General features: G+C 44.2%; 1 protein-coding gene across 1 annotated transcript in view; it reads right to left on the bottom strand.

Annotated features, from left to right (window-relative positions):
• Positions 1 to 5,667: 5,667 nt before the first annotated feature.
• wasla (WASP like actin nucleation promoting factor a) overlaps positions 5,668 to 21,809 on the bottom strand; it is a 25,083-nt gene continuing 8,941 nt past the window's right edge. The window contains exons 2-7 of the mRNA XM_053319366.1: positions 14,067 to 14,283; positions 12,760 to 12,802; positions 10,603 to 10,756; positions 8,796 to 9,430; positions 7,999 to 8,107; positions 5,668 to 5,745 (exon numbers count right to left, since the gene is read on the bottom strand). Coding sequence (XP_053175341.1) covers positions 5,684 to 5,745; positions 7,999 to 8,107; positions 8,796 to 9,430; positions 10,603 to 10,756; positions 12,760 to 12,802; positions 14,067 to 14,283 — 1,220 coding nt within the window. The 3' untranslated portion in view covers positions 5,668 to 5,683. The remainder of the gene's footprint in view (positions 5,746 to 7,998; positions 8,108 to 8,795; positions 9,431 to 10,602; positions 10,757 to 12,759; positions 12,803 to 14,066; positions 14,284 to 21,809) is intronic.

Below are 21,809 nucleotides of genomic sequence, written 5' to 3'. Positions count from 1 at the left end.
CCAGAACCGGTCCGCCAAGGGGTGCAATCCGGCCCACTTTCCTTCCTGTGTTCTTTTCCTTCCTTCCATCTGTCCTTCCTACTTCCTTTTATCCTTTCTTTCTTCCCTTTCTTCCTTCCATCTGTCCTTCCTCCCTTTCTTCCTTCTGTCCTTCCTCCCTTTCTTCATTCCATCTGTCCTTCCATCTGTCCTTCTTCCCTTTCTTCCTTCTGTCCTTCCTACTTCCTTTTATCCTTTTTTCTTCCTTCCATCTGTCCTTCCTTCCTTCTGTCCTTCCTCCCTTTCTTCCTTCTGTCCTTCCTTCCATCTGTCCTTCCTTCCTTTCTTCCTTCTGTACTTCCTTCCATCTGTCCTTCTTCCCTTTCTTCCTTCTGTCCTTCCTTCCATCTGTCCTTCCTTCCTTCTGTCCTTCCTTCCTTCTGTCCTTCCTCCCCGTCTTCCTTCTGTCCTTCCTTCCATCTGTCCGTCCTCCCTTTCTTCCTTCTGTCCTTCCTTCCATCTGTCCTTCCTACATTTCTTCCCTCCTTCCTTTTGCCTCTCTTTCCTTCCTTCCCTTTTTATTTCCTTCCTTTCTTCCCTCCATGTTTTTAATGATCCGGCCCACATTAGATCAAATTTATCTGTATGTGGCCCTTGAATGAAAATCGGTTCTTCTTCTTCTGTGGTTTTGGGCGTCTCAGCTGTTTCTGTCTCTTCATGTTAATCCCAGACTGAGATCAGAAGGACTGCTGCAGGACTCCTTGTTCTTCTTGTTCTTCTTGTTGATGAAGATCTTCATGACTCTGGATTATAGAGAAGAATCTAAACATCTTGGCCTGAGATCAGAAAGGAATATGGAAGCTCTTATTTAGTTTTACATCTTGTTGATACGATGTAATCACATAGCAGAAGTATGTATCGTCAGCTGTGCAACGACTCCATTAAAGTTTAATCTGATCTCGTATCAGCTGGCAGAGCTTCACATCCATCCATCCGTCCGTCTGTGTGTGAATCACTTTCTAATCCAGAGCACACAAGTTCATTAAACAGCTGCTCAAAGTAAATATAGATCTCTTCAGGGAGGGAGAGGAGGGGGGGTGGGGTGTGGGGGGGGGTTTTAGTCTGACTGAGTGACCGCTCATTACAACAAGTTCACATCTTTAATGAAAGGCTACTTAAATGTTAGACAACTTTAATTGGAGGAAAATGAAATCCTCCACTTAGAGAGCGCTGAGAGACTCTGCAGCATGTCTGAGATTCACTGAGTCATGTTTTAATATCTTCATCCTGCTAAACCACAAACATCTTATTCATTTTAATAGAGTTATGAGTTAATACTCAGTTTATTTCTGCGTCCTTGACTTTTTAAAATGCGACACAAAAATTTGAGATTGAATTTAAAAATATTTTCTAGTGTCATTCTTCATCCGGCCACCAGATGGAGCCAAAGCTACACAATTTAAACATTTGAGTCACATGTAATAACATTTAACCACCAAAAAGAGATGAAAACATGACTAAAAGAGTGAAATTGACTGAAATTGACTAAAGAAACCTAAAAACTATACTACCAAAAAGAGACATTAAAATGACTAAAAACAACCTACAGTTGCCATCTAGTTACCATGGCAACATAGAGATGGAGAGACTAAAGAGACTCAAAACTACCAATAAAATAACATTTCCATCATTATGTCTGTTATATTTTCATGTGTGAGGTAAAACATGATATTGTGTGATAGGAGATGTTTAGTCTCTCTGCTCTGCTCTCTGAGACATGAATCTAGCTTTAATCCTCCTGTTGTCCTCCAGTCAAGGAAGGAAGGAAAGGAAGGAAGGAGGGAAGGAGGAAGGAAGGAAGGAAAAAATTAGTATTATCTCACTGCCCCTCTCCCACCCCTCCGGACCCTTTTCACAGGTTCCTTCCTTCCTCCCTCCCTCTCTCCTTACTCATTTCCTTCCTTCCTTCCTTCCTTCCTTCCTTCCTTCCTCCCTCCCTCCCTCCCTCCCTCCTTACTCCTTTCCTTCCTCCTCTTTTCCTCCCTTCCTCCCTCCCTCCTTCCTTCCTTCAGTTGTTCAAACAGAAAAGAAACACAAGAGTCAAACTTCTCTGTAAATATTAACATTTATTTAAGTATACAATTTAGTATTATCTCACTGCCCCTCTCCCACCCCTCCCTTCCTTCCTTCCTGCCCCCCCCCCCCCCCCCCCCGACCCTAACCCTCTCCCACCCCTCCCGACCCTTCCTTCCTTCCTCCTTTCCTTCCTTCCTCCCTCCCTCCTTACTCCTGCCTTCCTGGCCCTCTCCCACCCCTCCCTTCCTTCCGTCATTCCTCCCTCCTTACTCCTTTCGTTCCTTCCTTCTTTCATTCCTCCTCCCTCCCTCCTTACTCCTTTCCCTTCCTTCCTCCCTCCTTACTCCTTTCCTTCCTTCCTTCCTTCCTTCTCAGTTGTTCACACAGAAAAGAAACACAAGAGTCAAACTTCTCTGTAAATATTAACATTTATTTAAGTATACAATTTAGTATTATCTCACCGCCCCTCTCTCACCCCTCCCTTCCTTCCTTCCTTCCTGCCCCTCTCCCCCCCCCGACCCTAACCCTCTCCCACCCCTCCCGACCCTTTTCACAGGTTCGATGTCAGTATCTTGGCGTCTCGATGCAGCATTAAAGCCTCGCTGGAGGACGGTAAAAACTCTCAAAGACCAACAGTTAAGACGAGCGTTGATTATTTCTTAACAGACGGAGGATCACAGGCGTCGCCAAAAAACCCCACAAAGCTGCTTTTTGCAAGAAAATGCCACATTTGGTTTTTTATTATTAATTATTATTATTATTATTATTATTTGCTTTTTCTTAAAAATGACTCTCCGTAATAAAGGAGGAGCATTTTTATAGTCGCATTGCATAAAATGATGATGTCACCAGAAGGACGAGAGGAGATGATTTATTTTATTTTATTTTATTTATTTATTTTTTTTAATTTTAGCTTCTTTTTTTTTTTTTATATATATTTTTTTTAATTTGCGTGTGATGTGCTATTATTTTGAAATACTGAACGGAGCGCTGCTGCTGCTTCCTCCTGAAGAAGTTAACGGAATGACATCACAAGAAAAAGCAACCAACCAGACGTAAGAACAAAAAAACTCCCATTGTGTTACAAAATGCCACAAAGTGTGTGTGTGTGTGTGTGTGAGTGTGTGTGTGTGTGTGTGTGTCTGTGAGTGTATGTGTGTGTGTGTCTGTATGTGTGTGTGTGTGTCTGTGTTAGTATGTGTGTGTGTGTGTGTGAGTCTGTGTGTGTGTGTGTGTGTGTGAGTGTGTGTCTGTCTGTCTGTATGTGTGTGTGTGTGTCTGTATGTGTGTGAGTGTGTGTCTCTGTGTGTGTGTGTGTGTGTGTGTGTGTGTGTGTGTGTCTGTATGTGTGTGTGTGTGTCTGTATGTGTGTGAGTGTGTGTCTGTATGTGTGTGAGTGTGTGTCTGTATGTGTGTGAGTGTGTGTCTGTATGTGTGTGAGTGTGTCTGTGTGTGAGCGTGTGTCTGTATGTGTGTGTGTGTGAGTGTGTGTCTGTATGTGTGTGTCTGTGAGTGTCTGTCTGTGTGTGTGTGTCTCTGTGTGTGTGTGTGTGTGTCTGTGTGTGTGAGTGTGTGTCTGTATGTGTGTGTGTGTGTCTGTGAGTGTGTGTCTGTATGTGTGAGTCTGTCTCTGTGTGTGTGTCTGTGTGTGTCTGTCGGTTTGTCTGTGTGTACATCTGTGTACTTATGTGTAAGTGTGTGTAAGTGTGTGTGTGCTTTTATATTAAACTAAAAGATATTTGCTTGCTTGTCTCTATTTTAAAAAAAGGTCACAATATGGCAAAAATCTTTAGCTTCAAAAAAAAAAAAAAAAAACCTCACTTCCTCATCATCACTGAAACTTACCCGAAATATAACAAAAAAAACTTATTAAACATGAAACACCCCCCCTCCACCCCCTTCCCTCCACCCCCCCCCCCCCCCGCCCTAAATTATAGTAGAAACTGTGTGCAAATAAACCGCCTCCATTACATAAAAAATAAAAAGTTGAAGAATCAACGTGAGGCGCCCCCGACGACCCTCCTCGGATTTGGTCAAACAGAAGTTTTTATGAAAAAATAACTAAATTACTATTACGATCTTTTTTTTTTTTTTTTTTAATTATTAGGAAACTCGAATAAAAGGTACGAAAAAAGAAGCACAAGTAAGAAAATAGTGTTATCATCATCATCATCATCATCGTCTCGCATCATTTCTAAACCACAAAGAGGATCCTGCCTGTTTGGTCGTTAACGTCTCTCTCTCTCTCTCTCTCTCTCTCTCTTTCTCTCTCTCCCTTTTTTCTTTTTTTTCTTTTTTTTCTTTTTTTCTTTAGTTTCTCAAAAGACGAGGAACGAAAAAAACACGAAGGAATGAAACAAAAAAAAAAAAACCCACAAAATATTTCCCAAGAAGCTTTTTTCTTTTTCTCTCTCTCTCTCTCTCTCTCTCTCTCTCGGTGGAGCAGCTTGTGTGTTTTATATGATTGATTATTGATATCTGGTTTACGTTGTGCTGATGATGCTGTTTAAGTGCTTTTTTTATTTTTTATTTTTTATTTTTTTAACCCTCCTGTTGCCCTCGAGGAAAGGAAAGGAAGGAAAAGGGGGGAGGAAGGAAAGGAGGGAGGAAGGAAGGGAGGAAGAAAGGAAGAAGGCAGGAAGAAGGAAGGAAAGGAGAAAGGATGGAAGGGAGGAAAGAAGGAAGGATGGAAGGGAGGAGGGAAAGGAAGGAAAGGAGGGAGGGAGGAAGAAGTATGGAAAGGAGGGAGGAAGAAGGGAGGATGGAAGGGAGGAAAGGAGGAATGATGGAAAGGAGGAAAGGAAGGGGGCAGGAAGAAGGAAGGAAAGGAGGGAGGAAGAAGGAAGGAAAGGAAAGGAGTGAGGAAGGAAGGGAGGAAGAAGGAAGGAAAGAAGCAAGGAGGTAGGGAGGAAGAAGGAAGGAAAGAAGGGAGGAAGAAGGAAATATGGAAGGGAGGAGGGAAAGGAAGGAAAGGGGGGGAGGGAGGTAAGGAAGGAGGGAAGGGAAGGGAGGAAGAAGGAAGGAAAGGAGAAAGGATGGAAGGGAGGAAAGGAAGGAGGGAGGGAGGAAGGAAAGAAAAGAGAAATGATAGAAGGGAGGAAAGGAAGGAGCTGAGGGAGGGAGGAAGGAAAGAAAAGAAGGAAGGAGGGAAGGGAAGGAGGGAAGAAGGAATGGAAGGAAAGAAGAAGGAAGGAAAGGAGGGAAGAAGGAAGGATGGAAGGAAGGAAGAAGGAAGGAAAGGAAGGAGGATGGAAAGGAGGGACAAAAGAAGGAAGGAAGGAAGGAAGGAAGGAAGGAGGGAGGGAGGGAGTCAATTTGACCCCGGGGGAGGACGACAGGAAGTTTAAATGAAGTGACGTCCGACGAGCGGCGTGTGTGAGACGAACGTTACGGGTTTTAACGGATGAGGTATTGCACAGATTAAATCTAATAATAATAATTATAATAAAAATAAAACAAGAACAAAAAAAAAAAAAAAGCAAAAATAAATATACAGCAAATTCATACATTTACAATTTTAGTTTCAGTTTCTGGAAGATTTTTAGAAGATATTTTTTAGTGTCAGCGGTGGAAGGAGAGGGGGGAGGGTTGGGGGGGGTGGAGGAGAAGAGGGAGGAGGGGGTCTTCATTAGTCGTCCCACTCGTCATCATCCTCAAAGTCCTCGTCTTCATCATCATCCTCGTCTTCGTCTGGAAAAGTGAAAAAAAAAGCAAAAGTGTGAAAATGTGATCAGCTGTTCTATGTGTTGTTCTATCAGCTGTTCTATGTGTTGTTCTATCAGTTGTTCTATGTGTTGTTCTATCAGCTGTTCTATGTGTTGTTCTATCAGCTGTTCTATGTGTTGTTCTATCAGTTGTTCTATGTGTTGTTCTATCAGCTGTTCTATGTGTTGTTCTATCAGCTGTTCTATGTGTTGTTCTATCAGCTGTTCTATCAGCTGTTCTATCAGCTGTTCTATGTGTTGTTCTATCAGCTGTTCTATGTGTTGTTCTATCAGCTGTTCTATGTGTGGTTCTATGTGTTGTTCTATGTGTGGTTCTATCAGCTGTTCTATGTGTTGTTCTATGTGTTGTTCTATCAGCTGTTCTATGTGCTGTTCTGTATGTTGTTCTATGTGCTGTACTGTCAGCTGTTCTGCTGTAACAGGTGATCAGCTGTCAGCAGTTACCTGAGGAATAGATGGCTTGTTCTATCAGCTGTTCTATGTGTTGTTCTATGTTCTATGTGGGGTACCTGAGGAATGGATGGCTTGTTCTATGTGTTGTTCTATGTGATGTTCTATCGGTTGTTCTATGTGATGTTCTATGTGATGTTCTATGTGTTGTTCTATCAGCTGTTCTATGTGTGGTTCTATCAGCTGTTCTATGTGTTGTTCTATGTGTTGTTATATGTGTTGTTCTATCAGTTGTTCTATGTGTTGTTCTATCAGCTGTTCTATGTGTTGTTCTACGTGTTGTTCTATCACGTGTTCTATGTGTGGTTCTATCAGCTGTTCTATGTGTTGTTCTATGTGTTGTTCTATCAGCTGTTCTATGTGTTGTTCTATCAGCTGTTCTATGTGTGGTTCTATCAGTTGTTCTATGTGTGGTTCTATGTGTTGTTCTATGTGTGGTTCTATGTGTTGTTCTATGTGTGGTTCTATCAGCTGTTCTATGTGTGGTTCTATCAGCTGTTCTATGTGTGGTTCTATCAGCTGTTCTATGTGTTGTTCTATGTGTGGTTCTATCAGCTGTTCTATGTGTTGTTCTATCAGCTGTTCTATGTGTGGTTCTATCAGCTGTTCTATGTGTGGTTCTATGTGTGGTTCTATCAGCTGTTCTACTGTAGCAGGTGATCAGCTGTTATATTCTAGCAGGTGATCAGCTGTTCTACTGCAGCAGGTGATCAGCTGTTCTACTGCAGCAGGTGATCAGCTGTTCTACTGTAGCAGGTGATCAGCTGTTCTACTGTAGCGGGTGATCAGCTGTTCTACTGTAACAGGTGATCAGCTGTTCTACTGTAGCAGGTGATCAGCTGTTCTACTGTAACAGGTGATCAGCTGTTCTACTGTAACAGGTGATCAGCTGTTCTACTGCAGCAGGTGATCAGCTGTTCTACTGTAACAGGTGATCAGCTGTCAGCAGGTACCTGAGGAATAGATGGCTTGTTCTATCAGCTGTTCTATGTTCTATGTGGGGTACCTGAGGAATGGAAGGCTAGTTCTATGTGATGTTCTATGTGTTGTTCTATGTGTGGTTCTATCGGTTGTTCTATGTGATGTTCTATGTGTTGTTCTATGTGTGGTTCTATCGGTTGTTCTATGTGATGTTCTATGTGATGTTCTATGTGATGTTCTATGTGATGTTCTATATGATGTTCTATGTGATGTTCTATATGATGTTCTATGTTCTATGTGGGGTACCTGAGGAATGGAAGGCTAGTTCTATGTGATGTTCTATGTGTTGTTCTATGTGTGGTTCTATCGGTTGTTCTATGTGATGTTCTATGTGTTGTTCTATGTGTGGTTCTATCGGTTGTTCTATGTGATGTTCTATGTGATGTTCTATGTGATGTTCTATGGCTTGTTCTATGTGATCTTCTATGTGTGGTTCTATGTGATGTTCTATGTGTTGTTCTATGTGATGTTCTATATGATGTTCTATGTGATGTTCTATATGATGTTCTATGTCGGTACATGAGGAATGGATGGCTTGTTCTATGTGATGTTCTATGTGCTGTTCTATGTGTTGTTCTATGTTCTGTGTCGGTACCTGAGGAATGGATGGCTTGTTCTATGTGTTGTTCTATGTGTTGTTCTATGTTCTATGTTGGGTACCTGAGGAATGGATGGCTTGTTCTACGTGTTCTATGTGATGTTCTATGTGTTGTTCTATGTTCTATGTGTGGTACCTGAGGAATGGATGGCTTGTTCTACGTGATGTTCTATGTTCTAAGTGGGGTACCTGAGGAATGGATGGCTTTGCTCCTCTTCTGCATCACCTCCATGAGAGCGCCCACGATGCCGGCGGTGGGAGCCGGCGTCGGAGGACCGGACTCTGGAAGGTCCGACACCTGGAGACACGAGACAGGAAGAGGAAGTCACATTGTTACAAAATAAAAGTTAAATTAAATGTTTCCTGTTTTACATTTATTACAGATGGACTCATGATCTGCTCTGTGTGTGTGTGTGTGTGTGTCTCTGTGTCTCTGTGTACTTGTGTGTAACTGTGTGTGTATATGTGTGTATGTATGTCTGTGTGTGTGTGTGTGTGTGTGTGTGTGTGTGTGTGTGTAAGGTGTGTCTGTATGAATATGTGTGTGTGTGTGTGTGTATGTGTGTGTGTAAGGTGTGTATATGTGTGTGTGTGTGTGTGTGTAAGGTGTGTATATGTGTGTATGTATGGTGTGTGTGTGTATGTATGGTGTGTGTATATGTGTGTGTGTGTTTGTGTATGTATGGTGTGTGTATATGTGTGTGTGTGTGTATGTCTGTGTGTGAATGGTGTGTCTTTGTGTATATGTGTGTGTATATGTGTGTGCATCTGTGTGTATATATGTGTGTAAGGTGTGTGTGTGTGTAAGGTGTGTGTATACGTGTGTGTTTATGTGTGTGTGTATACGTGTGTGTGTAAGGTGTGTGTATACGTGTGTGTGTATACGTGTGTGTGTGTGTAAGGTGTGTATATGTGTGTATGTATGGTGTGTGTATATGTGTGTGTGTGTGTGTGTGTGTGTGTGTGTGTGTGTGTGTCTCTCTTACAGTCTTGAGTTGGATGCCTTGTCTGATCTGGTCCAGCAGAGCGTCTCGGCCGGTGTTGGACGCCGGCGCTTTGTTGTTCTGCTCACACTTCTTCAGCTGAGCTCCGCCTCTGATCTGCTCCAGCAGCGCCGACTTCCCCCCGGGCAGCGGCGAGTGGGGCGAGTCCCCGCCCCCGTCCATCTCCGGAGGGGGAGGAGGGCCGGGCGGGGGCGGGGGCGGAGGAGGAGGTGGAGGAGCAGCCGGGGTGGAGCCAGGTGGAGACTGCTGCTGCTGGGTCATAGGAGGAGGCGGAGGGGGCGGAGCCTGAGGGGCGATGGAGGCGTGTGACGGAGGAGGAGGGGGGGGCTGGTGGTGATGGTGGTGGTGGTGGTGGGGAGGGGGAGGCGGCTGGTGGCCTCCTCTGGTGGGAGGGGGCGGGGGAGGAGGAGCACCCAGAGTTCCTGGCCTGGAGGGAGGCGGGGGAGGAGGAGCTGAGGCGGGGGCTCGGGACGGAGGAGGGGGAGGGGGGGCTCCTCGGCCCCCTCTGGACGGGGGAGGAGGGGGAGGCGGGGGAGCTGAGCTGTGGGGGGGAGCTGAGCTGTGTGGGGGAGGAGGAGGAGGAGGGGGGCCACCACGAGAGGGAGGTGGAGGTGGAGCTGTGGAGGCAGGGGGGGGAGACAGGAGATCAGGTGAGATAAGATGACATCATACAGAAGTTACCTGATAGCTGTGACATCACAACCAATCAGGTGCTTTTATTCCATCTGTTGGAAACTACATCGATATGTGTGTGTGTGTGTGTGTGTGTGTGTGTGTGTGTGTGTGTGTGTGTGTGTGTGTGTGTAGGCGTGGGCCGGTATGAGATTCTGACGGTATGATAACCTGAGGTAAAAATATCACGGTTTCACGGTTTTATGATTACAGCTATAAAATGTGATATTTCGAAATGTCTAAAATATTTAAAACCAAAAAAAAAGAAAAAAAATCCATTGAACGGTCTTTTATTTTTAACATATATAGAACATGATCGAACATTAGTAAATACAGTATCTCACAAAAGTGAGTACACCCCTCACTTTTTTGCAAATATTTTATTATATCTTTTCATGGGTCAACACTATAGAAATGAAACTTTGATATGCATGTACAGCTTGTATAGCTTATAGATTTACTGTTGAATTGTATCAAAGTTTCATTTCTATAGTGTTGTTCCATGAAAAGATATAATGAAATATTTGCAAAAAAGTGAGGGGTGTACTCACTTTTGTGAGATACTGTATGTATTTAAAATAAAAAATAATTAAAAATAAGTGCAGTCCTTTAACTGAGGCTAAACCTGCAACTCAAGTCACGACATGAATTTATTATTTTTAGTGAAAAAAACACAAAATGCAAATAAATGCAATCACTTCTAGCCGCGGCCGTCTGTCTTTTTATTGTAGCTGAAGTATAAATACAGCCGACTTGGTCCTTTTAGACGGGGGGGGGGGGGGGGGGGGGCTCGCCTCCTTCAGCCATCATACAGCCTGCAGAGCTTCCTGCTCGTATCAGCAACCGGAGTACGGGAGGGGTTGTACTTTACGCTGCAGCTGCACACGACCTGAGGGACCTCCACTTTCTCTCTGACCAGACGTCACATTAAAAAACCCTTTAATACCGCAGGAACGGTGTGACGAAAAGTTTTAGTGGTTTTGAAACCGTGACTTTTTCATACCGTGGTAAACCTTGAAACCGGTAACCGGCCCATGTCTATGTGTGTGTGAGTGAGTGTGTGTGTTAGTGTACAGGTATATGTGTGTCTCTCTATGTGTGTGTCTGTCTGTCTCACCCTGCCTCCTCAGCTCGTTCTTCACAGCCTCCACTCCTCCTTTCTTCTCGATGAAGTCGTAGATGACCTTCGACGTCTCTCGGTCCTTCAGCTGAGCCTCCGAGATGCCGCACATGTCGAACAGGTTCTTCAGCTCCGGGTCCAGATTGTTCAGCTGCCACGGACACACACACACACACACACAGTCTGAAATGAGTCCAACCAGGAAGTAACTTAGAGCTGCATTCTATCAAAAGGCCACCAGGGGGCGACCGTCTCTATACAAGTCAATGGAGAATTCACCAACTTCTCACTTGATTTCTAACCTCAGTAAACGTTTTCAAAATGTGTTTATGGTCTCAATCGCTAGTTTAAAGCCTTCTTCAATGCAGTATGATGTTCATTTGGGACATTTTGACCTCCCTGATTTTATATGTGACGATAAAGCAGGGTATGCATTAGGGCGTGGCTACGTCCTGATTGACAGGTTGATTGACCAATGTCCTCGAGATCCAGCCGTCGTAACCATAGCAACCTCCCCGCTCCGCCCATGGCTCCGCCTCATGCCCATATAAGTAGAATCCATGTTTTTATTTTTCCCAGTATGCACCTGAAAGTTTTAAGATGGCGCTGCCCAGTCCATGGTTTTTACAGTAATCAGTTTATTGTTTTAGTTCCAGTCATATTTCCTGCTGAGATCTCTGTTTATCATCACCACTACCACAGAAGCCATTATTGCTCCAATATGCAAATGACCTTAAAAGCTAAAATGGAAACTTGAAGCCTCCAGCAAGTTAAAACTCTTTCATTGATCTCATTGAGCAGACGAGGCTTTTAAAGCTTTGTTCAGTCTGTTAATGAATGTTAGTTCAAACTGAACTTGGAGGAGAAGAGTTCAGCTTTCAGGCTCCACATATCTGAACAAACTCCAGATGTTAGGGTTAATATCTCACACTGCATTTCACTTAAAGTAAAAAGAGTTTAACCCTCCTGTCGTCCTCCCGGGTCAAATTGACCCCATCTGTTTTGACTGTTCTTTCTTTCCTCCCTTTCTTCCTTCTTTCCTCCCCTCCTTATTTCCTTCCTCCCTCCTGTCTTTCCTTCCTTTCTTCCTTCTTCACTTTCCTCCTTCCTTCTTCCTCCCTTCCTTCGTTCCTGCCTCCTTTCCTCCCCTCCTTTCCTCCCTCCCTCCTTCTTTCCTCCCTCCCTCCTTTCCTTCCTTCCTCCCTGTGTCCTTTCCTCCCTTCCCTCCTTCCTCCCTCCCTCCTTTCCTTCCTTCGTCCTCCCTTCCTTCCTTCCTCCCTCCCTCCTTTCCTTCCTTCCTTCCTTCTTTCCTCCCTTCCCTCCTTCCTCCCGCCCTCCTTTCCTTCCTTCCTTCCTTCTTTTATCTGTCTTTATTCGATTTTAGCTTCATTTAAAGTCCAATTTAACACTTTTCATTGTGTTTAATTGTCTTTATTTGTTGCTTTTAAATCCTGTCCTGATGCATTTTGATGCTTTATGTAAAGCACACAAGAGATGGAGGGAGGGAAGGAAGGAAGGGAATAAGAAGGGAAGGAAAGAAAGACAAAAGGCAAAAGGAAGGAGGGAAGAAAGGTAGGAAGGACAGATGGAAGGAAGGACAAACAGAGGAAGACAGCCGGAAGAAAGGGAGGAAGGCCAGATGTCCTTCTTTCTTCCCTTCCTCCCTTCCTCTTTTCCTTTCTCCCTCCCTCCCTCCTTTCCTTCCTTCCTTCCTTCCTCCCTCCCTCCTTTCCTTCCTTCTTTCCTCCCTCCTTTCCTTCCTTCCTTCTTTTATCTGTCTTTATTCTATTTTAGCTTCATTTAAAGTCCAATTTAACTCTTTAAATTGTACACTTCAAAGCACTTTGAATTCCCTTAATGCATAAATGTCCTTCCATCTTCCTCCCTCATGTCCTCCTTCCCTTCCTTCCTTCCTTCCTTCCTTCCTTCCTTCCTCCCTCCCTCCCTTTGTCTTAGTTAACGTACATTTATTTCTGCAGCCTGACTCTCTGGAACATTTTATTTCTGCAGCTTCTGAGACGCAGCAGCGAGACGTTTGTGGAAACGAGCAGGAAGCAACAAGAGCCTATTGTGTGATTTCATCATGCAGCCGCCACACAGGTCGCTATTGTGTTCCTGCGCGTGTGTGTGTGTGTGTGTGAAGGGTGTACTCACATCAAAACCTGTGTTAGGATCCCAGCCCACGTGACCGATGTGCCTGAGGAAGACAAGACAGTGACATCACACACGTGTCCACACACACACACACACACACACACACACACACACACACACACACACACACACACACACACACACACACACACACACACACACACACACACACACACACACACACACACACACACACACACACACACACACACACACACACACACACACACACACACAGAAGCACATCAGCTGTTTAGCATGTGCACCCACACACACATGCTAAATACTGAGCCCACACACACACACTCATTCCCGCTGACATCACTCATGGAGACAGTGTGGTCATTGAGCTCAGACTGGACGCAGCATGTTTACTGTGATGCAGCTCAGCGTGCAGCTCGACCCACGCTGGAAACACGCAGCTCATGTCTGAACCGTTCAAACTGACTCAAACTGAAACTTTAAAGAGTCGCTGCAGCTGTGTGTGAAGAGTTAGAACGGAGTTTAACCTTCCTGTCGTCCTCCCGGGTTTTGACTGTTCCTTCTTTCCTTCTATCTGTCCTTCTTCCCTCCTTCTCTCTTTCTTTCCTCCCTTCCTTCCTTCATTCCTCTGTCCTTCTTTCCTCTGTCTGTCCTTCCTTCCTTCCTTCCTTCCATTTTCCTTATTCCTGTCCTCCTTTCCTTCCTTCCTCCCTCCCCCCTTTCCTGTCCGTCCTCCCTCCTGTCCTCCTTTCCTTCCTCCTGTCCTCGCTTCCTTCCTCCCTTCCTTCCATCTTCCTCCATCCTTTCCTTCCATCTTCCTCCTTCCTGTCCTCCTTTCCTTCCTTCCTTCCTTCCGCCTTTCCTTCCATCTTCCTCCTTCTTGTCCTCATTTCCTTCCATCTTCCTCCTTCACTTCCTCCCTCCCGCCTTTCCTTCCCTCCTCCCTCCCTCCTGTCCTTCCTTTTTCCCTCCTTCTTTCCCCCTCCCTCCATCCTTTCCTTCCATATTCCTCCCTCCTGTCCTTCCTTCCTTCCATGACTCGAGGACCTTTATTTAATCCTGAAGCTTCCTCAGCAGCTTCCTTCCTCCCATTCTCCCTCCATCCTTTCCTTCCATATTCCTCCCTCCTGTCCTTCCTTCCTTCCTTCCTTCCATGACTCGAGGACCTTTATTTAATCCTGAAGCTTCCTCAGCAGCTTCCTTCCTTCCTTCCTCCCTACCTCCCATCCTCCCATCCTCCCATCCTCCCATCCATCCTGAAGCTTCCCCAGCAGACTGACAGACAGCTGATGGTATCCTCTGTGATAAAGACGGACTGGACTCACTGGAAGTTGCTTGGCGTCCCGATGTCGGCCTTGGTCAGCTTCTTCTTCTTGCCTTTGGTCTTCTTGTCTTTTCGTGCCAGGCCGCCGTGGCTCAGCATGTTGTTGATGTGGTACGGCTGCTGCTGCTGCTGCTGCTGGTGGCTGTGGGAGTTGTGGAAGCGGTTGTTGATCTCCGGGTTCTTGATGTCCACCGTGGCCATGTGCTGCAGAGCCGGACCTGCAACACAGAGAGAAGAGAAGAGAAGAGAAGAGAAACAGTCATTCACTGAGAAATGTCCTTCGTCTCCAGAGGATGAACAGAGACAGAGAGAGAGAGAGAGAGACACAGAGAGAGAGAGAGGGGGAGAGAGAGAGAGAGGGGGAGAGACAGAGACAGAGAGGAGAACAGAGAGAGAGAGAGAGAGACAGAGAGAGAGAGAGAGACAGAGAGAGAGAGAGAGACAGAGAGAGACAGAGAGACAGAGAGACAGACACAGAGAGAGAGAGAGAACAGAGACAGAGACAGAGACAGAGAGAGAGACAGAGAGAGAGAGAGAGAGAGATGAGACGAGAGAGAGAGAGAGAGAGAGAGAGAGAGAGAGAGAGAGAGAGAGAGACAGCTTTGATTTTATTTCATATTTAAAAAGGTCTGGCGACATTTTACGTTAAATGTAAATGACGTCTATGGTTCATAAGTTTCTAAAAATATAAAATATGAGTAAACTTGTGGTGATAAGTTAGAATGAAAGTTCGCTAAAAAGGATTTAACAAAGAACTGAGTGATCATTTATATCTAATACCTGATTAATAAAAGAGTCAAACAGACCGGTGTCAATCTGACAATCAGGAGGGTTAAAAACATGAATGTCTTGATATTATGATCAGATTTCTATCAGTATAAATTATACTTCAATTCAAAATGAAAAGATCTACAACGTGTGTCGATCAAAGTCTGATAAATCTTCTTCCTCTGTTGTTACATGAATGAGCTGCAGCTCCACGTTGAGCGTTCTGTCATCAGCTTAACTTCCCCGAGCCTCAGATCTGTTCTCTGGTATAAACTTTAATCAGGGATTTTGGGGATTTTGACACTTATACATTATGAGATGAAGAGATTTGTAATGAGCTGATGGCCTCACAGCACATAATATCCATCTATCTCACTTATAGTTTAACAATGTACGGGTTAGTGAGGTGTTTCTAGTCTCCATGAGGTACCAATACTTATTATCACTGATCCAAATACAATTTGTCACAATCTCTCAAAAACATTTAATACGAAACAATAGGGTCCTTGCCTCCTCCTCTGGAGTCCTGCCCTCTTGCCTTTCGGCTCGGTCCCTAATAACATTACTATTTATTGCAATAAATAGTTATCAGTTGTGTATTACTTTGAATATATGTATTGTCATGCATTGGTTGCCTTTCCCTCAGGACGTTAAAGTTTCTTATCTTACATGTTGAAGGCAGGAAAAGGAAAAAACATCTAAAGCCGTTTTTAAGGACACAAACACTTGCAGAAAACCTGATACTGTGGTTGTAATGCCAAATTCAGCCTGTAGGGGGCGCTGGCTGTTCTTTTAGTGGAGTTAATAATATCTCCTGAGTCCTGACCCTCACACACGATCATCAATACACCTTTAATAATCCTCCTCTACCTGACGGATCAATAATCAAAGAGCTGCAAATGATTTATGAGCTTTACATGATGAATTTCCTCTATTAGAAATATCAGCTCCTCCTCCTTTTCCTCTTCCTCCTCCCCCTCCCCCTCCATCCCTCGAGGTCCACCCGGTCTCTGTCCAGTCCTCGAATTCCTCGTAATCTCCACAAACTGCTGCAGCATCTGACAGAACCACTAATCCGACCGCTAATCCCGCTCAAATCCCCCGACTCCCCGTGAACGCTGGACGTCCAAGAACAGACAAATCTGCCGTCTCCTGAGGAACCTCGCAGGGTCTGGTGGTCGAGATCTACACAACAACTTCCTCTTAATGAGATCAATTGTTATTTATTATTCTGTTTTTGTATAATAAAAAGGCACTTACTGATGTAATATGACTTATGATGTTTTATCAAGTGTTTGGTTCAACCTGTTCTTGTTTAAGGAAAGAAAATCACAATACTTGTTTAATCAGAATCGCAATTAAATCGAATCGGGGACCCAAAAATCATTAGAGAATCGAATCGGCACAAAAGCATATCGACCCAGACCTAATAGATATGGGGTTTCTACCAGACGGGGAGTTCTGGTCCTCTGAAATGAGGCCAACCAGGAAGTAACTTAGAGCTGCATTCTAACAAAAGGCCACCAGGGGGCGACCGTCTCTATACAAGTCAATGGAGAATTCACCAACTTCTCACTTGATTTCTAACCTCAGTAAACGTTTTCAAAATGTGTTATGGTCTCAATCGCTAGTTTAAAGCCTTCTTCAATGCAGTATGATGTTCATTTGGGACATTTTGGCCTCCCTGATTTTATATGTGACGATAAAGCAGGGTATGCATTCCCAGCATGCACCTGAAACTTTCAAGATGGCGCTGCCCAGATCCAAAACTATTGGCTTCCGAGCAGCAGTCCACAAACCAATGGGTGACGTCACGGATGTTACGTCCATTTCTTTTATACAGTCTTTACCAGCTAAAACTTGCACAGTTGCAGCAGTTTGCACTCATTCGTCATCATTAAGAGTTCATGTCAGAGTCACAAATGAGTCCTCAACATTCCCGAACAATAAGAGTAATGTCTGAGTTTCAAACCAAGCAGCTACATTCAGAAACGAGGGTGGTGGTTTCGTTGATGTTCTCACAGCGAGGGTTTGAGGACAATACGTGGAAGAAGAGGGAGGGAGGAGACACTCTGTGACATTTCAGCAGTGAAACATGATCCTGTGTCATTAGGGAGGAACTCCAGAGAAAGACGGATCTCGGTCACATGTGTCTGACTGAAGAGTGGACCGATGGTGTGTTCAAGTGTTTGTTAATCTGCTCAGTGTTTGCTAACAGTCACCAGAGCTTAATGAGAGTAAACTGTGACGGGTTACTGCTACAGCTACGTGGACTTTACCTGGAAATCAACCTTTAGATTTGTTTTGTCAACTTTTAATTAGTCTGAAGTATTAAAATGTTGCCTTCTACTTTTGCTTCTTATCGTGATGCATTCAGGAGCTGCTACTGAAATCTGAAATCAAATGTTTTAAACTGCAATACAACTTTTAATAAAAACCTCAAAACGTCTGCTAGGTTTTATTGTGGACAGCAAAACTGAGAGACAGAGAGAGAGAGAGACAGAGAGAGAGAGAGAGAGAGAGAGAGAGAGAGGAGAGAGAGAGAGGAGAGAGAGAGAGAGAGAGAGAGAGTGAGAGAGAGAGAGAGAGAGAGACAGAGAGAGAGAGGAGAGAGAGAGAGAGAGAGAGAGAGAGAGACAGAGACAGAGACAGAGACAGAGACAGAGAGAGACAGGAGAGAGACAGAGAGAGAGACAGAGAGAGAGAGACAGAGAGAGAGACAGAGAGAGAGACAGAGAGAGAGACAGAGAGAAAGAGAGAGAGAGAGAGAGAGACAGAGAGAGAGAGACAGAGACAGAGACAGAGAGAGAGAGAGAGAGAGAGAGAGAGCAAAACTGAGCATTTTCCAAATTGTGATGAGTGACAGTTGGCGGCTGTGTGATGTGAAGGTTAAGACAACTTTCTCCGACTTTTAAGATTTAGTCATTTAGACATTTTCTTTAAAACACATCTTATGCATTTTCACACCTGCGACAACAATACTGAGATTACGGTTAGTTTGTGTTTGTCTGAACGTGATTCGACCCAAACTGCAGGAAGCATTGTCTCATTTTTGGATCAAAAGCCAACAACTGAAAGCAGCACATGAAGCAACACATTGTACCTGCAGCCATCAGCCTTTACAACAATAGCATCACTAGATAGTCACGAGGCTCTGCAACACGGACAACGTGACCAATATCTCTCCTCCTCTTAACCTCCTGTTGTCCTCAGGTCAAGGAAGGAGAGAAGGAAGGGAGGAAGGAAGGAAGGAAAGGAGTAAGGAGGGAGGGAGGGAGGGAGGGAGGGAGGAAGGGAGGAAAGGAGTAAGGAGGGAGAGGAAGGAAGGGAGGAAAAGAGCAAGGAAGGAAAGGAGTAAGGAGGGAGAAGGAGGAAGGAAGGAAAGGAGTAAGGAGGGAGGGAGGGAGGAAGGAAAGGAGTAAGGAGGGAGGAAGGAAGGAAGGAAGGAAAGGACTAAGGAGGGAGGAAGGAAAGGAGTAAGGAGGAGGAGGGAGGGGAGGGAGGAAGGAAAGGAAGGCAGGAAAGGAGTAAGGAGGGAGCGGAGGAAGGAAGGAAGGGAGAGAGGGAGGAAAGGAAGGAAGGAAAGGAGTAAGGAGGGAGGAGGGAGGAGGGAGAAGGAAGAAGGAAGGAAGGAAGGAAAGGAGTAAGGAGGGAGGAAGGAAGGAAGGGAGGAAAGAGGAAGGAAGGAAAGGAGTAAGAGGGAGGAAGGAGGAAGGAAAGGAGTAAGGAGGGAGGAGGAAGGAAGGAAGGAAGGAAAGGAGTAAGGAGGGAGGGAGGAAGGAAAGAAAGCCTCCTTCAGCCATCATACAGCCTGCAGAGCGACCTGCTTATAACAGCAGGAGGAGCGTGGGAGGGTTGTACTTCACGCTGCAGCTGCACACAACCTGAGCAACCTCCACTCTCTCTCTGACCAGACGTCACATTAACCCTCCTGTTGTCCTCAGGCCACAGAAGGACAGGAGGAAGGAATGAAGGAAGGAAGGAAGGAAGGAAGCAGTGTAGGAAGGAAGGAAATAAGGAAGGAAGTAAGGAGAGAAAGAAGGAAGGGAGGAATCTAGGAATGAAGGAAGGAAAGGAGTAAGGGGGGGAGGGGGAAGAGAGGAAGGAAAAGAGGAAGGAAGTAAGTAGAGAAGGAAGGAATAAGGAAGGAAGGAAGGAAAGCAGGAAGGGAGGAGCCTTGGAATGAAGGAAGGAAAGGAGTAAGGAAGGAAGGATGGAAGGAAGGAACAGTCAAAAGAGATGGGGTCAATTTGACCCGGGAGGACAACAGGAACAATACGACGGAAAATTTTAGTGGGTTTTGAAACCGTGACTTTTTCATACCGTGGTATAGGCTACCTTGAAACCGGTAACCAGCCCATGCCTACCTGCAATACCTCAATGGGAATGAATAAAGTATCCAAACACTGGGAATGGATTATTCATATCATATCAGCCAAGGCCCGGAGGCAATAACATGAAAAAAAAACTACATGCATTAATAGTTTTAATGGTCAGAAATAGCAGATGCACCATTATAAAGCACTTAGTTTAGCTTTTTTTGTTTATTACCAAATCCCAAATTTACTTTATAATCATTATTTTACATCAGACGACTGTTTCTAATGATAGTTTAGCTGATGATGTATCCGGTTAGAATGTGTTTAAATGATCAGAAAAATGTGTGTTTACTTCTGTTTACTCAGAGAGACACAGAAAGCTTTTGTACTCGACTTCTCTCTCTGAACTAACAACTATTTCTTCTCCAGATATTACACATATTTTCATCCAACACTCCCAACTTTAGTCTCTCAGGTCTGTCAATGATTTATTGTTGCTGCAGACTCTTCAGTTCAAACTAGGGTTGGGCGATGTCCAGGAAATGGCCGATCGACGATGTTGAAAGCAAAACATTGTGATGGCCGATGGCGTCAGCCAGGGCGGGGGGGTGGGGGGGGGGGGGGTCTTGTTGTAACGTACTTTATTACTTTTTCACTTTGCTTCATGTTTGATACACGTTGTTGTCCGAGAGTTCGCTCAGTAGGTTTTAATTCAAAGTTTTCCAATACAAGACGTACGATGACAGAACGAGGTAGATTACTCCAGTAAAAGTAAGACTTAGTTTAATGACTTAGAAGTCGCCAAATGACTTTAACAAATTTGGTTAGTTTATATAATGCAGATTTGTAAAATATTACTTTTATGAGGGTCACAGTCACAGACAATAAACTTAGCATTTCATAGTTGTGGTAGCAGCGGTGCAACAGATGTAAACTAATATTAAGCCTATAGCCTGATTCATTATAGTGTCCATGGACATAAATTGAGTTCTTTTGCCTTAATAACGACAAAATAATACACAAAAAAGATGGTCTGACTAGGAACCCATATACAGTCAAGCCCGAAATTATTCATACCCCTGGCAAATCTTGACTTAAAGCTACTTTAAGTCAAAATTTAACTTTAGTTGTTTCTTTGAGCGGAAAATGACACAGGCGTCTCCCAGAAGACAAATAAGACAATGTACAAGAGGCATCATTGTGGAGAAAAAAAAATTGTCAGTCATGTTAGACATTTGAACAAAAAGTGGCATGTCAAAAAAAGTCAAAAATTTGCCAGGGGTATGAATAATTTCGGGCTTGACTGTATGTATAATGTCTCCACGTTGCATTTAGTGTTGCTTTAAATTACCAGAGCTCAGCTAGTGTTGCCTTCACCCCATCGATCGTCCATCGGACCAACCCTAGTTCAAACAGATAATCCCTGAAAAGTGCTTCTTCAACCTCGTCATGTTTACATCACAGCTTTATAAATATCAGAGGAAGCAAAGATGAAAAGTTAGCGTGAGATCTGCCAAATACCAGCACAGACCATCTGACTCTAATCCTGACATCCTGTGCTCTGATATTTTTCTCCTTTATTTAAAAAGAAACTAATCAGCGATGATCAATGAGCTGGAGTCTAAAATAAAAGCCCGATGTTAAGCAGCAGTGACCGTGAGGATTACAGATTAGGCCTAATGTTCATCACCACGGGGGTTTAAAGGGAACAACAACAGAGGCCATGTGTCCACATATGGCACAGATGGGATTCCTGTTGACCAGATTAACCTGCATCAGACTGCGCTCGCTGTCAGTGTGTGAGTCAGTGTGTCAGCAAACATCAACGCCGCTCTACAGTCTGCTGCTATTTATGATCCAGACACTGAAATAACATCGAGGGTTTGTAGAAGACACTGTTTTTTAAAATCAGACTCTTTATTCATTCACTGAGCTGCTCTGACAGCTTCAGTCTGGTTTAGAGTCTTTTTACAGTCATAATCTCACTTACAGTCACTTTAGCCTACAAGACTTCTGTCTTAGAGAATTTCCTCTGCAGCAGCACCTGACCAACACAGGACACAACCTCAGCCTACAGCAAAGTCCTTGAATGGAGTCTATCTTTTCTCCATAAGACTAATCAAACATTTATTAATGACTGATGGGAAGTTTAAGCATGTGAAGCATGTTTGGTGCACAAACAACCTCAGCCTGCAGCAAAGTCTCATTAACCCTTCGTAGGTCTGTCAGCCGTTTGGTAGAGGTCACTTTGTGTCAAAACCAAAAATCTATTGAACCCATTTAACTTTTAGGTCATCTTTAGCACTTGTATGAGGAATGTAATGCACAGACAGACCATCAGATTGTGCTACGGTTGCTATAGATACAGGTTGTTCTATGGTTGCTATAGATGCAGGTTGTGCTACGGTTGCTATAGATACAGGTTGTGCTATGGTTGCTATAGATACAGGTTGTCCATACGGTTGCTATAGATACAGGTTGTGCTACGGTTGCTATAGATACAGGTTGTGCTACGGTTGCTATAGATACAGGTTGGGGTACGGTTGCTATAGATACAGGTTGTGCTACGGTTTGCTATAGATACAGGTTGTGCTACGGTTGCTATAGATACAGGTTGTGCTACGGTTGCTATAGATACAGGTTGTGCTATGGTTGCT

This window comes from Scomber japonicus, chromosome 5 (genome assembly GCF_027409825.1).
Source record: "Scomber japonicus isolate fScoJap1 chromosome 5, fScoJap1.pri, whole genome shotgun sequence".
NCBI lineage: Eukaryota > Metazoa > Chordata > Actinopteri > Scombriformes > Scombridae > Scomber > Scomber japonicus.
This window is presented reverse-complemented; position numbering and strand designations above follow the sequence as displayed.